General features: G+C 39.1%; 1 protein-coding gene across 7 annotated transcripts in view; it reads left to right on the top strand.

The window, feature by feature from the left end:
* LOC120530889 (kazrin-like) overlaps positions 1-15,838 on the top strand; it is a 690,431-nt gene that overhangs the window by 619,325 nt on the left and 55,268 nt on the right. For all 7 annotated transcript variants that reach the window (XM_039755646.1, XM_039755649.1, XM_039755647.1 and 4 more), the window contains one exon: positions 7,914-8,044. In XM_039755646.1, the coding sequence (XP_039611580.1) occupies positions 7,914-8,044 (131 nt within the window). The remainder of the gene's footprint in view (positions 1-7,913; positions 8,045-15,838) is intronic.

Consider the following 15,838-nt stretch of genomic DNA (forward strand, 5'->3'; position numbering starts at 1 on the left):
CATATGACACTCAGACAGTGAGCTGCAACTCGCCTTTTCATTTTGACTTTGGTATCTGACTGATTTTCTAAACTTGAACCTTTGAGTGCCTATGTCATGCTGTACCACTCCATCAATTTCCTTTTCTTACTTATACAACTGCTTAAGCCACCAAATGGTAACTTTTTCCTTGCATCCACTTCAATGAGCAGGACCTCCATTTCATATTCGCTGAAATTCTTTTTATACATATACCTTTGCCATTGTCTTTTAACAAAACACTGAACGGAAGGTGCTATTTATATTGATTTGCATATTCAAATAGCCAGATTTCTGGGAGGAGTCATGGTGGGGCTGTAGGCCCATGTATGTGCTTTAAAATTTATGTTTATTGGACTTATAAAGGGAAAGTGCATAGAACTTTGCTTACGCAGAGTTTTATGCATCAGGATATTTTTGTGTGTATGCACATTTCTAATTTTCTCCATACGCCATGTTTTAGTCTGAATTATAGGCAAGGCCCCTGGTGTTTTAGCTAAGTAAAGTTTAAGTAAATATTTGTACATGAAAAAATGGAATAGAAAGTCACCAGAAAAAACTTAATATTCAAATCAGACACATGCTGAGCCCAGTTTCTTTCATGCAGATCCCTGTATATTATATCAGGTTGTACAAACAAGTCCATATTAAGAATTCTTTTAAAAGCAGGATTTGGAATTTGGTCAGCCCGTCAGAAATTGAGAAGTGCATGTGACGATTTGTTCTGAAAAGGAAGTTATCCTCTCATCTCTCTCTTAACACAGCTCAGATCAGTTCTACATTGTGGCAATGGCATTGTGGAGCAAAAAGCAGGTATATTCATAATAAGGTGTTTGAAAAGGATGGAAATGTTTGTACACATTTTTTATAATCTTTTCACAAGGTACAGGAAGCAAAAGTTAACTTGGTGCAAGGTATAAGAGTCCTAAAAGCTTGAAGTCCTAGAAGGAAGGCATTTATGTACAGAGATTAGTCCATGCCAATAGCAACCATGCAGCGTCTGATCGATACTGCTTCAGCATCAGTGGAAGGCTAAAGATGATGATGGTATATAATTGCACAGGCTTTCATGGAAGGCAGTGAAGTGCATGAGCGTGTCTAGCAGAGCAGCTGAGGAAGCGGCCTGTACATAAGTGGTCCAGAAGTGCCCTTATTTAAGTATCTAGGTGGCAATGACTTTCTTAGCTTTGTTTTCCACATTTACAGTGGAAAAAAACTCTAAAAAGTGGAAAAAAGGTCACATCAGTGGAGTGCCTTGGGTCAAAAGGCAGTCGTTGAGGATGAAGGGGGAGAGGTTGTTGGTTACCTGGACATGGCTTCTTACCAGCTACTGTTATTCCTGCCCTGCTTTTCATTTTGGATTTTTGTCATATACAGTGCATCCGGAAAGTATTCACAGCGCATCACTTTTTCCACATTTTGTTATGTTACAGCCTTATTCCAGAATGGATTAAATTCATTTTTTCCTCAGAATTCTACACACCACACCCCATAATGACAACGTGAAAAAAGTTTACTTGAGATTTTTGCAAATTTATTAAAAATAAAAAAATTGAGAAAGCACAAGTACATAAGTATTCACAGCCTTTGCCATGAAGCTCCAAATTGAGCTCAGGTGCATCCTGTTTCCCCTGATCATCCTTGAGATATTTCTGCAGCTTAATTGGAGTCCACCTGTGGTAAATTCAGTTGATTGGAACATGATTTGGAAAGGCACACCCCTGTCTATATAAGGTCCCACAGTTGACAGTTCATGTCAGAGCACAAACCAAGCATGAAGTCAAAGGAATTGTCTGTAGATCTCCGAGACAGGATTGTCTCGAGGCTTAAATCTGGGGAAGGTTACAGAAAAATTTCTGCTGCTTTGAAGGTCCCAATGAGCACAGTGCCCTCCATCATCCGTAAGTGGATGAAGTTCGAAACCACCAGGACTCTTCCTAGAGCTGGCCGGCCATCTAAACTGAGCAATTGGTGGAGAAGGGCCTTAGTCAGGGAGGTGACCAAGAACCCAATGGTCACTCTGTCAGAGGTCCCCTGTGGAGAGAGGAGGACAACCATCTCTGCAGCAATCCACCAATCAGGCCTGTATGGTAGAGTGGCCAGACAGAAGGCGCTCCTTAGTAAAAGGCACATGGCAGGCCGCCTGGAGTTTGGCAAAAGGCACCTGAAGGACTCTCAGACCATGAGAAACAAAATTCTCTGGTCTGATGAGACAAAGATTGAACTCTTTGGTGTGAATGCCAGGTGTCGTGTTTGGAGGAAACTAGGCACCACTCATCATCAGGCCAATACCATCCCTACAGTGAAACATGGTGGTGGCAGCATTATGCTGTGGGGATGTTTTTCAGCGACAGGAACTGGGAGACTAGTCAGGATAAAGGGAAAGATGACTGCAGCAATGTACAGAGACATCCTGGATGAAAACCTGCTCCAGAGCGCTCTTGACCTCAGACTGGGGCAACGGTTCATCTTTTCAGCAGGACCCTAAGCACACAGCCAAGATATCAAAGGAGTGGCTTCAGGACAACTCTGTGAATGTCCTTGATTGGCCCAGCCAGAGCCCAGACTTGAATCCGATTGAATATCTCTGCAGAGATCTTAAAATGGCTGTGGACCGACGCTTCCCATCCAACCTGATGAAGCTTGAGAGGTGCTGCAAAGAGGAATGGGCGAAACTGGCCAAGGATAGGTGTGCCAAGCTTGTGGCATCATATTCAAAAAGACTTGAGGCTGTAATTGCTGCCAAAGGTGTATCGACAAAGTATTGAGCAAAGGCCGTGAATACTTATGTACATGTGATTTCTCAGTTTTTTTTTTTATTTTTAATAAATTTGCAAAAACCTTAAGTAACCTTTTTTACATTGTCATTATGGGGTGTTGTGTGTAGAATTCTGAGGAAAAAAATGAATTTAATCCAATTTGGAATAAGGCTGTAACATAACAAAATGTGGAAAAAGTGATGCGCTGTGAATACTTTCCGGATGCACTGTAGTATTATAATTTACACAGGACCAAGTGAAATTCTGTCGGTATTTAGCAATGCTTCCAAATTACAGGCAACACTGATACTTGACTTTGGCTCTGACACCTGGATTTATGAGAACCCTGGAGCAGTTTGGGACTCAGCTAGGGATACAGCAGATCGGATGCATCTTTCTGTTCACACAACTGCACCTCTTGCTCACCAATAATTCACTTCAATTCACTTTACTCTCACAGGGAGAACACTTGCTGCTCATTCCACTGAAGCACAAACATGCAGTGACAGTGCAGATCATGGAATAATGACTCAAACTACTAAACAAAGCAATGACAATAAAAGTGTACAAACATATAAGCATTCAATATTACAGATAAACACATACATAAATATCATACAAAAGCATTCAACCTGTTTCAGACCCAAGAGTAAAACTGAGTTGAAAGTGTAAGTTCTGTGTATGGCCACCTTTACCAACAATCCCAGCATGCACTGTTAAATGAAACTGTGTAAACAGCAGTAGTAGTGGGAGTTACGACTCCCACCCTCCAGCCGTTTTCATCCTAATACATTCTAAGGGTTTCCTGAAATTTCTGTTGACATGCCAGACCAGCTGTCTGCTTTAAGTTATTTTATGTCTTTTTTATGAATGAGGTCGTCTCTTACATCTCGCCTCTCATATTCATGTTGTGTTTATTCACTAGTACTATGTGTTGTGCTCTTCCATTTTATCCATTTAGTTTGTATTTTTTGTCAATATCAGATTTTCCCATTAATATTTTTTGTTCCTTAATATTTTTGGCTGATTTTTGATATTTAAATATTTACAGTGGATTTAGAAAGTATTTAGACCCCTTCACTTTCTGCATTCCTTATTATGCTGTAGATTTCATTTTAAATGGATACATTTGCTGTTTTTCTTATCAATTTACACTCAGTAACCCAAATTGACAAAGGGTTTTTAGAAAGGTTTGCAACTTTATTAAAAATCAAATACTGATGTCTTGCATTTATAGAAATATTCAGACTCTCAGTTTAGTATGTTGTAGAAGCCCTTTTGGCAGCAATTAAAGCTTTGAGTCTTCTTGGGGTAAGTCTCCACAAGGTTTGCACACTTGGCTTATGGCAGTTTATCCCATTCTTCCTTGCAGATTCTCTTAAGCTCCTTTAAATTCGATGGGAAGCATCTGTGACATTGCCAATTTTCAGGTCTCTCCACAGATGTTCTATAGGATTTTTAAGTCTGGGCTTTGGCTGGACCACTCAAGGAAAAACAGAGTCTTGTCCATAAGCCATTCCAGATTTGTCTTCGCTATATGCTTTGGGTCTTTGTCATGCTGAAAATTGAACCATCACCTCCATCTGAGATCCCATGCATTCTGGAGCAGATGTTCTCTGTATTTGGCTGCATTCGCCCTTTCCTCATCACTGACTACTCTGTTATCCCTGCCACTTAGAAGCACCCCATAGCATGATGCTGCCACCACCATGTGTCTGTAGGGATGGTATTAGACTGGTGATGAGCAGTGCCTGGACTTTACCAGACATAGTCTTTGAGTTCTTCCCAAAGAGTTCAATGTTTGTCTCATCAGACCAGAGCATCTTTGCCCTCCTGCACTCAGAGTACTTTAAATGCCATTTGGCACACTCCAAGTGGGCTTGTCATATTCATTGGCTTCTGTCGAGCCATAATTGCCCAGTTGATTGAGTGCTGTTGAGATGGTCATCTTACAACGACAGGGTCTCGCATTACAGCAGAAGACTTCTGTTAGAATGACCATTGGGGTTTTTGGTCACCTCCATGGTCAAGGCTTCTTCTTGCCAAGTAACTCAGTTTAGTGGTATCCACTACCAAATAAAAATGCCATCACAAATATTACAATGTAAATGTCAGAAAACTTAAAAGTACTTAAATTCTGGATAAACTACAGTCATAACAGAAATCCTTGACCTTAAAATCCTTAATTTGGTACAACAGATCCATCAAAATATTGCAGACAATCCCACAAAAATGTAATATCAGAGTTCCTTCTGTTTTCTTTTACTTACAATTAAGGTCTGTTCTTAAACCATGCAGAATTTCTTTATCTTCCCTCCCATCCACTTCACAATTCCTGTAGCTGTCAATCCTCTAGGCCTCATATCGACCTTCACCTTCTGTTGGGCAGAGGAACCTTCTCTCACTACTTCCATTTTCTTGGAAATCTGTTTTTAGATAGATTTAAATTTCTGTTGTTCATAGAATTTTAATGTCATCTAAGAACCTCAATCTTCAACACGTTCGATTTAGGATATTTTGTCACACTTTTTTCCTCCCCAGAAGTGTTCTGTCTTTGGTCTGTCCACTTATTCCTGTTGTCCTTTCTGCTTGGCAATCATCACTGGTACTTTTTTGCACATGTCCTGGGAATGCCCTCCAGTCTTGGCTTCATATTTGTCTAAAACTAAATGTTTCTCAGATTAACATCCTTTTCTTTCCTCATACTTTTCTCTTATTGGGCCTGTCATTTCTTTGTCTCTCTTCCAACCAGCAGCAGTTGTTTTGTATAGGCACAATACCTGCACAGACATCCATAGATTATCATTGGAAATCTGATATTTCCATCTCCTTTGCATCTTCACTTTTCAGACTTATTCTTCTTACAAAATGGTGTGCTTCAGTGGAAATTCTGCAGAGCCAGATGGCCTGTGGTGGTTGTTGTTCTCTTCTTCTTTCTTCCTAAATCTTATTTAAGTGGGGTCTGATGTTTGAGCTACATTTCTCTCCAAGGTGTAGCTCAGGTAGTTTTCTATTTACCCTTTTAAAGCTGATGTCATATTACATGACTTCTAGTCGTGGGGTTTGTCACATTTGCTGACCGCCGTTGCTGGTCTCATCATCACACTAGGTCAATAAATGACTGAAATTCACTGCCCATGTCTACTTTGCCGACCGAGTGCCAATCTTCCAGCACAGTCGTGCTCGCTTCTTATTGTAGCAGACAATAACATGCTGACTGACGGAGCCACTCAGTATGAACTATTAACAGTTATGGTGAGTAAAAGTAATTAACAGGCATACAAGTATTTAATAACTTCTGAAAAATTAGATTTAGCATAAATTAGAATATCAAGCAAATAAGATATGTCTATCCTCTGAGTCCTGATAGCCTTCATTTCAGGTAAAAACCTTTTGGTGACAGTTTTTTGCCACGACAATGACAGATGAGCTTCTCTTCTGTTTGCAAGGTTCAGAGCATGCATGTTCCTATTTCCTTGTTGCTGCATTATATGAATTATATTACCCCTTTATTTTCATTGGTTGTCACTTCTCATGCACAGAGGTCTCATCCCCAAAACTAAAGACAAAGTTAAACCTGTTTGACTTCATCAGAACAAGTCACGGATTAGCTGGCCTGAGCTGCTGGGCATGTCACATTAGGTAATTGGCTGTCATGGGACTTGCTGAGATTATGAAAATGGAGGCTGCAACCTTAATCACTGGAAAAGTTGCATCATGTGACATGACCTTAACAGGACACATTTTGGTGGAGGGGGTTGTTGTTGTTGATATAACTGTTGCTATCATTGTCTACTTTTGACTGTTTATTGTTTGGAAAACTGTTGTTTATTATGTGAAGGTGACAGCATGTTGACCGGCTCCTGATCATTTCTAACTGCACTGCAAACAAAGATCACATTAGCCCTCCTGCATCAATGGACTTCGACAGCAGTGTGCCATCCAGGTGGCTTGGCAGTATATCAGATGGTCAGCATGTCCACATCGACTTTTCTGCTCCTTTTTTGTGATTAACTTTCTTCATAGCTCTCTGCCACATGTCACTTGCTAGAAAAGTACCCTGAGTTCCTGGCACCATGGACCCGATAGCCTTCATACACTTTTAGTTAAAGGAGAGCACCATCCCAAAGTAAGAGCAGTGGCTGACCTCCCACTGCCAGTCGCTCTGCACGTGTTTGCACACCGCTCAGTTTATCAGCGAGTATCTGACACACCATGTCTCCCCTCGTTGCTTTGTGCAGTACAGTGTTTATGTAATTGTGTTTTCTCTACCTGTGCTACTGACATCATTTTCATTTCGAGAACACACTGCAGACAATTGTCTCTGCTGTAGCTTGACACTACAAAGCTAGCGATGCGTGACAATTCTTTGTGCTCCCACTGCTGTACAGGGGGCTCTTTGGTAAGGTGGCAGGCAAAATGCTGACGCTGTGAGGATCTTGATAATCTGCACAAGCTGGTGTACACCATCAATAGTGGCCAAAGAAGTTCAACTCCTGGTTACAAAAAACATCTCTTAGTAAAAATGAATTGTTCTTAGTTATAATCAGGGGTGCACCTTCTACAAAAAACTGATCCTTGGTGTCTTCTGTGTTATTATAGTGAGATTTGTTAAGTTTTGGAGCAGAGAATTAGAAGGAAATGTTAAGCAATACAGAATGATTAGGGAGGTGGAAGAGTTGAACCTGCCTTGGCCTTTACATTAAGCATTCATATAGCCTAAGTGACCCAGAATGTGACCCCTGCTTATAACCGTTATTTTTGAAGCATGTATTGTAAATAAGTGTTGATTTTTAATGTGTACTTTTCTGTTTTGCCCTATAGAGAATTTAAAGCATGCCAATGTCTAATATATGTACAGTATATATGTAGTAAATTAGAATGTATTAATGAATTCATATCACACTGTGACAAACCTAGTCATGTTTTTTTTTTAATGAAGTTAGTGCTTTCTGTAAGAAAAGACCAGTTTAAGTAAGTGAAGTTCTGAGTAAATCATAAAGGTAATCACTGGTGTTTTACAAATCCTGTTTGAAATTAAGAAGTAAATGTCAAAGTGGTTGATTTGAGTAGATGATGTGAGATTAGAAAGCCTCCATGATCAGTCTGACTGTGTTAACCTGTTCCTACCTCCAGCTGTGAGGGTGAGTCCATGCCATTCTCGGCAGCCCTCCATCATATCAGACGCCTCCGCCATCGAGGGGGACCGGTCTTCGACGCCCAGTGACATCAACTCACCGAGACATCGGACGCACTCTCTCTGCAATGTAAGACGCCGCATGGGCAGAAGATCACTCACAGTAGACACTGGGGACATTCTGTAAAACGTAGCTGTTTCTTTTGCAGTCCAATGTAGGTGTCTGTGAGTCTTCAGCTTTATGTTCTCAATGTGCTGAACAGAGCATGCAACAAGTCTGATGCTTGTTTAAGGTACTGCAGAAGTAAGACACACTTTGACATGAAGTGAAAGGACACGGCTCATGAGTGGGGCCGCACTTGGTCTTGTGTAGATACCGTAGTGTTTGACTTCAGCTGGCCATACTGGACAGTAGCACACATTTTACACACTTCACTTTTGCATGCCTTGTTTGCACATATGTACTTTATATACCAGTTACAGTAGTAAAGCAGTCTAATAAAGACCCCCCCGCTTCTCCAGTGTGGGAAAGTAAGGTAAACCGAAGCAACAAATTCAAAGAACCTGACTTGACAAAACAAGAGGATATCATTCAGTAGGAAACGACGGGCCAATCACCCCGAGGCACATTTTCTAAAGTGTCATTATATAGCATTGTGTGACAAGGCCACATGTCTGACCAGTTTGCAGTGTTTTACAGCCCAGACTCCCTTAGGCAGTAATGAAAAGAGAACCAGCAATTCAATCAGATTTTCTAGTTTTCATTTTAAAAATTACTGAAAGGAGTAGCTTGGATAAGATGAATGTAGCATCTTAGCAGCAACTTTGGCCTCATTTGAGATATAATTTGTCTGGATAAAAATAATTCAATTTTTTGCATAACAGTAGTTCTTTTTCCATTCTTTATGTACTAGACTGACTTTATATAATACTCACTTATTTTATTTGAAAAAGCATACACTTTTTTCCTTCAATTGGCCTATTAAATAATAGCAACTGGAAAGAAGTAACATTGAAACACCCAGGCCAAAACAGATTTGACCATAAAGGCAGGCAGACAGAGAGGTTCGACACTTTTGTTCTTTGCAGAATCCTGATCTGGATGCACCAAAACATAAAAAATAGTAACATTTCTAACCTCCTTTGTAAGTGTTTGACATGCAGTAGACTCTAGTTGAGGCCAAAGTCAGAGCTGAAGAAATCACTTAAATACACACATCCATTTATTATGAAAAGTGCTGCTCCTTCCAAAATGACATTAATAAACAAAGGGAGAACTAATATATGCAGTACATTTCAATTGGTACTTTTCATGTTCGGTGTAGTAAAAAAAAGCGTTTATATTCAAGCAGTATTACGGTTTTCAGTCACACTGTTCAGCTACGTATAGAACACAAAAAACGTTTTCACCCCTTGGAAGTTTTCACATTTTATTGTTATAAAACATTGAATTAATGGGTTTAATTTGGCTCTTTTGACACTGTTCAACAGAAAAAGACTCATTAATATTAGACTGTAAACAGATCTCACATCTAAATGAACTACAAATATAAAACATAAACTAACTGTTCAGTCAAGTCTTCACCCCCTTCCAACAGTATTTAGTAGTTGATGCACTTTCGGCAGCCATGACAGCCTTCAGTCTGTGAGCACAGGTGTCTCCCTCTATCAGCTTTGAACCATCTGCACATTGATATTTTTCCCCATTTGTCTTCTTTACAAAACTGCTCAGCTCTGTCAGGTTGCATGTTGATCGTGCTTGAACAGCCTTCATCAAGCCCAGCCACATACTGTGTGTTGGATTGTTGTTTCATAAGCCATTTCTGTGTAGCTTTACCTTTATTCCTGGGGTTATTGTCTGGCTAGAAAGCCAATCTTCTCCCAAGGCGCAGGTTTCTTGCAGGCTGAAGCAGGTCGTCTTCCTTGGTTTCTTTATATTTTGCTGCATTCATTTTACGCTCACAAGCCATAGGCCATAGAACCTTCTTTTTGCTGACTGAAGAGACTCCCACGAGCCTTCTGGTAAACTCTCTGTATGTTTTTTTTTATTTTAACGGTGGTCTTCTCTTTGCCACTCTCCCATAAAGCTTCGTCTAGTGAAGACCCTGGTCTACAGTTGCTGTATGCATAGTCTCTCCAATCTGATCCCCTGTAGCTTGTAACTCCTATGGAGTTTTCAAAGGTTTCTTGGTAGCCTCCCTCACACGTCTTCTATACACAATTGTTCTGCTTTTGGAGACGACCTGCTCATGTGCAGATTTCCATTTCTTAATGACTGATTTAGCTGGACTCCAGGGAATATTCAGTGACTTGGATATTTTCTTGTCTCCATCCCCAGACTGGTACCTTTCAATCCCCCTTTTCACTGAGTTGCTTGTTGTATTCTTTTGTCTTCATTGTGTTGGTCAGGCCACCATACTGAGTCACCAAGAGCTGTCCCTTCCACATCAGGTGCATTTATACAACAATCGATGGAAACCCTAGCCAGGTAACCTCCACTGAACTCATTGGTGTCATATTTTGTGTTTTATATTTGTAATTAATTTAGACCACATTGAGACGTCTTTTCACTTTGACATTAAAGAGTCTTTTTCTGTTGATCGGTGTCAAAAAAGCTGAATTCCACTAATTCAACATTGAATAATAATAATAAAATATGAATAATTTTTATAGATATTTTACATACCTGAACAGTGAACTTTAAAATTTCAATGCTGCTTGAATTTAAACATTTCGTTTTACTATACTGAACTGCAAATGGAAATAAACTGTGTATATTATATAGTTTAGCCTTTGATTATTCGTGCAGCACTTATAAAAATGAATGTATGTGTGGTACTGTATAACCATTGAACACGTTTTTTTATTACTATTATTAAATATTTTGTGGAAAAAGAGTTAAAACGTTCATTAATATTTAAAATGTAATTCTGCCTTACCTAAATTATGTTCAGACTCCAATGATAAATCCAATACAAACTTTGTCCTGGTAATGGAATGGCAGTAAAATAAAAGGAGATGGAAAACTGAGGACCACTGCTGCTAATTAGCTGCCATTTACTGAACTGTAAAGTTTGCATAAAGTCTCAAGAAATGTATAAATATCAATAAGACTTTTGTGTGCCCAGACAGATGCCGAGTCCATAATCCTCATCTTTTACCCCCACGCCTTGCTTGTGTGATGCCATTACAGCAGAACGTTGTTCGTGTTTCATATTCACCCAGCTGCCTTGATTACAGATTGCAAAAAATGATAAAATATTTCAAATTATAGAGAAATTTAAAACACCTACAGAAACTTTATTATTTCAGTCCCCTCAATTGTATCAGTTTGATTACTTTTGAGTGAATCCATACCTTTAATAAAAGCTGCGTGTTATTACTCCAGTGGTCTGGATTGGATGACCAGGATTTCCTTGGCTGTACACATCCCTGAGTCAATGTACCCATAATTGCTCAAGACCACGTTTATTAAGCTTTACATATTTATTGTTTTAACTCATTACTTAAGATTTGCTATTCTACTAAAATGTAGCACAGTGCCATGATTAGTTTATTTCCATAAACTGGTCATTTGGCTTGTGACATTCCAACACGCCAGTGCAGCTATGAATGGACCTAATAATAATAATAATTATAAATCAATAAATGTTGCAGTGGCCATTTAAAACTCATAACTCAGGGTGATGCGGTCAGTCCAGCAGTAGCCTTACGACACGTTGGTCTGCTGTGACTCGTGGCCGTCTGCTCTCCCTGTTATTTGCTTTGCCTGTCCCTCACATTTCTCAGATGCAAACCTCGGGTCCAGTTGTTCGTGACACAGTTTTGTGTGTATGTGAATTACTTCTGAACACTTTGAAATCATTTTAGCTCATTATAACTCTATTTTTGGTCCTCAAGACCCAAAAACCCTTATTTTAAGGTCTTTTGGATCATAAGGAAATGACCCCCTATGATGAAGAATTCACTAATAAAAAAAATTATCAGAAGGGCTTGAAGTTGTGAATGCCACATAAAGCAACCCTGAGGGTTCAACCCCTAATGAGATATGAGAGGTCAAAGTTTCTCCTTCTAACATTTTTTTTAAATCCTGGTCAGTCATATAGACACGTGGGCTGTTATTTTAAGTCATTTCAAGATTACAAATATGATGATTTTTGTTATTCTTTTCCAGTGGTCTTAGCTGTCTAAGAGTCTCTCCCCCACTAGGATAAAAATGACAGATTTCAAACATAAGCATGTGGGGTGTCATTTTAGACTATCACAAAGTTAATGATTACAGTTAAGATGTCAATCTTGATTTTTGATCCTTTATTAGGGATTCTAGTGCCCTATGGACCACAGTCGGATGATGACAAATTTCTGTTACAGTCAATAATATTTGGACTTTAAACATTTAAATTAAAGCACACATTTTAATATGTATATATTTGATGCAATTGTTCTAATTTATTATGTACTTCTACCTCAGTAAGTAAATCATTGTATTTCTTAAGAACACCACGAATTAGGGTGGCGTATGCTGAGTCAGGCTTCTTTTACTCTTCCTTTTGGATGCCACATTTGATTAAGATGTTGTGAAGATGAATGCTGAAAAACACGCAGACCAGTAGACTTTCATTTTAGCCATTGTCTTTAACTATTATTTTTTAAAATAACAGCTGGCCAATCCCTGCTATATTAATTGGCACATAAACTTGAAAAGTAAAACAGTTTTAGAAATAGATGAAGCAAGACTAATTAACATCTTTTATCTTATTTATTTTATAAAGCTGCCATACTTTTTTCTTTGGTTCCTTGCCTAAGTCGTACACAAATGATGCTAAGTTTAGAAGGCCCAGGACTTTTTTGGTTGTGTTTTCCTATGAGATATGATATCCTTTTGTGTCTTTTAACGTTGGTTCTTGCCACCATTGTAGTAAAAAAACACTCCACAATGATATTTTTTTATATGTTACTTACCTCAAGCGGTTTGTTGTGCTGGCCCACAAAAAAATGTCATTTTTTTGTTTTCATGTAGCATCAAGAGAAAAAAGTTTATGATATAATAGAACTCAATGGTGACTAGTGCTTTACAATAAGAGTAGATACCTCTGGAATAATCCACACACATCATAAACAAGAAACTAAAGCATCATGGGAGTCACTTCTTTTTGAACTGAAGACCAATGAATGGGGTTGGCAGGTCTTCAAGTCAAAAAAGTCATTTCTGAGGTTTATGCTTCCAGTTTATGAAGTGCACTGTTTATTTGAGCATACAAATAAATAACTGACACATGGATTATGCAGCACAAGATTTTGTTTTTCTTTTTTTTCATGGATGTTTTCCACATCGTTTGCTGTTGTACAGCACTGACCACCATTGAGTTCTGTTATATTATGAATTTTTTTTGTCTCCATTCTGCATGAAAATATGAGATTACATTTTTTTTACCCCTCACTACAAACTGGATGAGGTAAATAACATGTAAAAAAATCATTTTGAAGTGGAGTTTTCATATAAGAGAACTAGTAATATGAAGGATTTTTCAGGCAACATGCTCATTTATTTTGAATTGTTTTATAGGCTTTTAATGCATGTCACTCAGAAAGTAATCCAGGCGTGCGTCTGCTGTCACATCACAAGCACACGTAGCCACACAGTTTGTGATTCCCGCAGATTTCATCACCAGTTCTGCTTACTGGGCTGTGCTTTTTATTTTTTTTACCCCCAAGTGGGGGACTGCAGGCTGTTCAGCTGCCATGTCGGAGGTTTCCTAGCTGGCCCTTCGAGGCCTAACCCCTAGTTTTGTATAAACACCCATCACACTCCTGTTGTTATCCATTTGAGTATGGCACAATTCCATATGTCATTTGAAGATCACCCTGCTCTGTTTAGGAATCTGTAGGAAAACAAAATGGAGCACTTGTGCTATCAAACTTATTGCCCGGGGCTGTGCTTTCCTGAAGCGCACATCCGCTACGTCACTTCTCATATGGAGGGCTGCCTTCATCTGTCTGGTGACGCAGCAGGACACTTGCGGCTTAACATTGGAGACTCATTTTTCATGACTTGGACAAATTATAAAAAATATGAACTGAAGTGTTAATTGGAAAATGTGAACAACAAGCATATATTCAAAAATGTTTTTTTATTACAGATCTGCTAATTTAACAAAAAAGTCAACAATCCCATTGTGCAAAGTAAGTGAACTGTTTACTTGGTAAGAAGTATCCTATGTCCTAACATGACAGCAAGGAGAGATGCTGATCCGTCTATCAGATACATTTTAAGGAACAATCCCATGATTGCTTTCTAAACTGCTTCCAGGACTCCAGATTGGTGGGGTGTCTTATTGGACAGTGCTTTTCATACATACACAAGAACATAAGAAACTGGACAAACGAGAAGAGAGGCTTGTTTGTTTAGCTAATAGCTAAACTGTCTCCCTCTCTCATTCCAACAAGTTCTCAAGATTCTATTCGGTATTTTCCTCCAGATTACCACAACTCTTTGAATAAAGAAGCATTTCCTGGCTTCAGTCCTAATCGTACACTTCCCGTTACTTCCCATCTATATCCATGAGTACAAATTGTGACATTTAGTCTCAACAATTTTGCTGGACCTACTTTATCAATGCCTGTGGGAATTTTGAAGACCTGGATTAGGTCCCCACACCATCTTCCCTGTGAGTCTGTCATAGTAAGACATTTACTTTACCTCTACACAGTTTCAACTCCTGTTATGTCTTTTTTGAGGCATGTTGTCCAGAACTGCACACAATACTCAATCCAGTTTTTATTGGGTTGAACCAATGGTCTGCATTCCAAAACCTAGCTCAGTTTTTTCCCACCCAGTTCATTAGGGGATTTGTTCAAATGAATATGTATGAGATCGTTGTCGAGATGGGGAACCCGTTTTTGTCAGAGGGTCTGACATTCTCACTCAGACATTTTTAATATTATTAATATTAGAAGGTACTCCCAGACCTTGATGTTTCAACCATCATGCTTGATAGTTTGAATGTGGTTATGGGGTAAGAGGAGTAACACTTATACCAGACGGGGCATTTCTTGTTGTGGCCAGCTTGAGTGACTTTAAGACTTATGCAGTTATTCAGCATTCTTCCAAAATAATTGGTGAGTTATCCAGTTGGTCTTTTTCAATGTCAATATCAGAAATAGGGTGAGGCTTTCCTTCTGGCTCCCCTCCCATTTTATTACATCATCGGGATGTGACCGTGCATGTCTGCGGCAGAGAAGACAAGTCAGAAGGTACCTTGAGCTGCTCCAGGGGGTTCTTTGTAACATGTTGTAAAACGTTTTCTTGTTGCTTAGTGGGAAAATTTTAAAGGACTCTGGGTTGTTGAGCCACCGTGTTTTCATTTTGTAGACCCTTTGTCAGATGATTAACACACTAGTGCCACATTATTAAGCAGCTGATGATTGTTTAACTTGGTGTCAGATGAATGAGGGTTGGCATGACCTGAAGTTTGTTTTAAAATTTTTACAGTTTCTCTCTGGTCCTCTAAAAATAATTGAAACTTAATTTTATGGCTTTTAGAGGTCAAATAATCCGCCATCACATTGGTTTTCGAATCTGATGCTTTTTTAATGGAGTTTTAAAGTAAATACATTTTACTGTGGCACCATCTTGTTTTCATTATAGGCTCCACTGTTTTAAACACTTATAGTTACGGACGCATCTCTGGGTTGTTCCCGGAAGTTGAGCCAAGTGATATCGTTGACACAACGACTCATAAGCTGGCAAGACAGAGCATTCATCATCCATGTTTGTGGAAACATATTTATACCCAGGGTTTTTCACAGAATCGCTAGCTTTGACCTCGTATATGGCCCTGGTCCAAGATTTACGTCTAACATTTTGGCTTCAGCTCTAGTCAACATTTTTTTTTCCTGAAATATAATCTCTGCAATTCCATAC

Source organism: Polypterus senegalus, chromosome 6 (genome assembly GCF_016835505.1).
Source record: "Polypterus senegalus isolate Bchr_013 chromosome 6, ASM1683550v1, whole genome shotgun sequence".
Classification (NCBI taxonomy): domain Eukaryota; kingdom Metazoa; phylum Chordata; class Cladistia; order Polypteriformes; family Polypteridae; genus Polypterus; species Polypterus senegalus.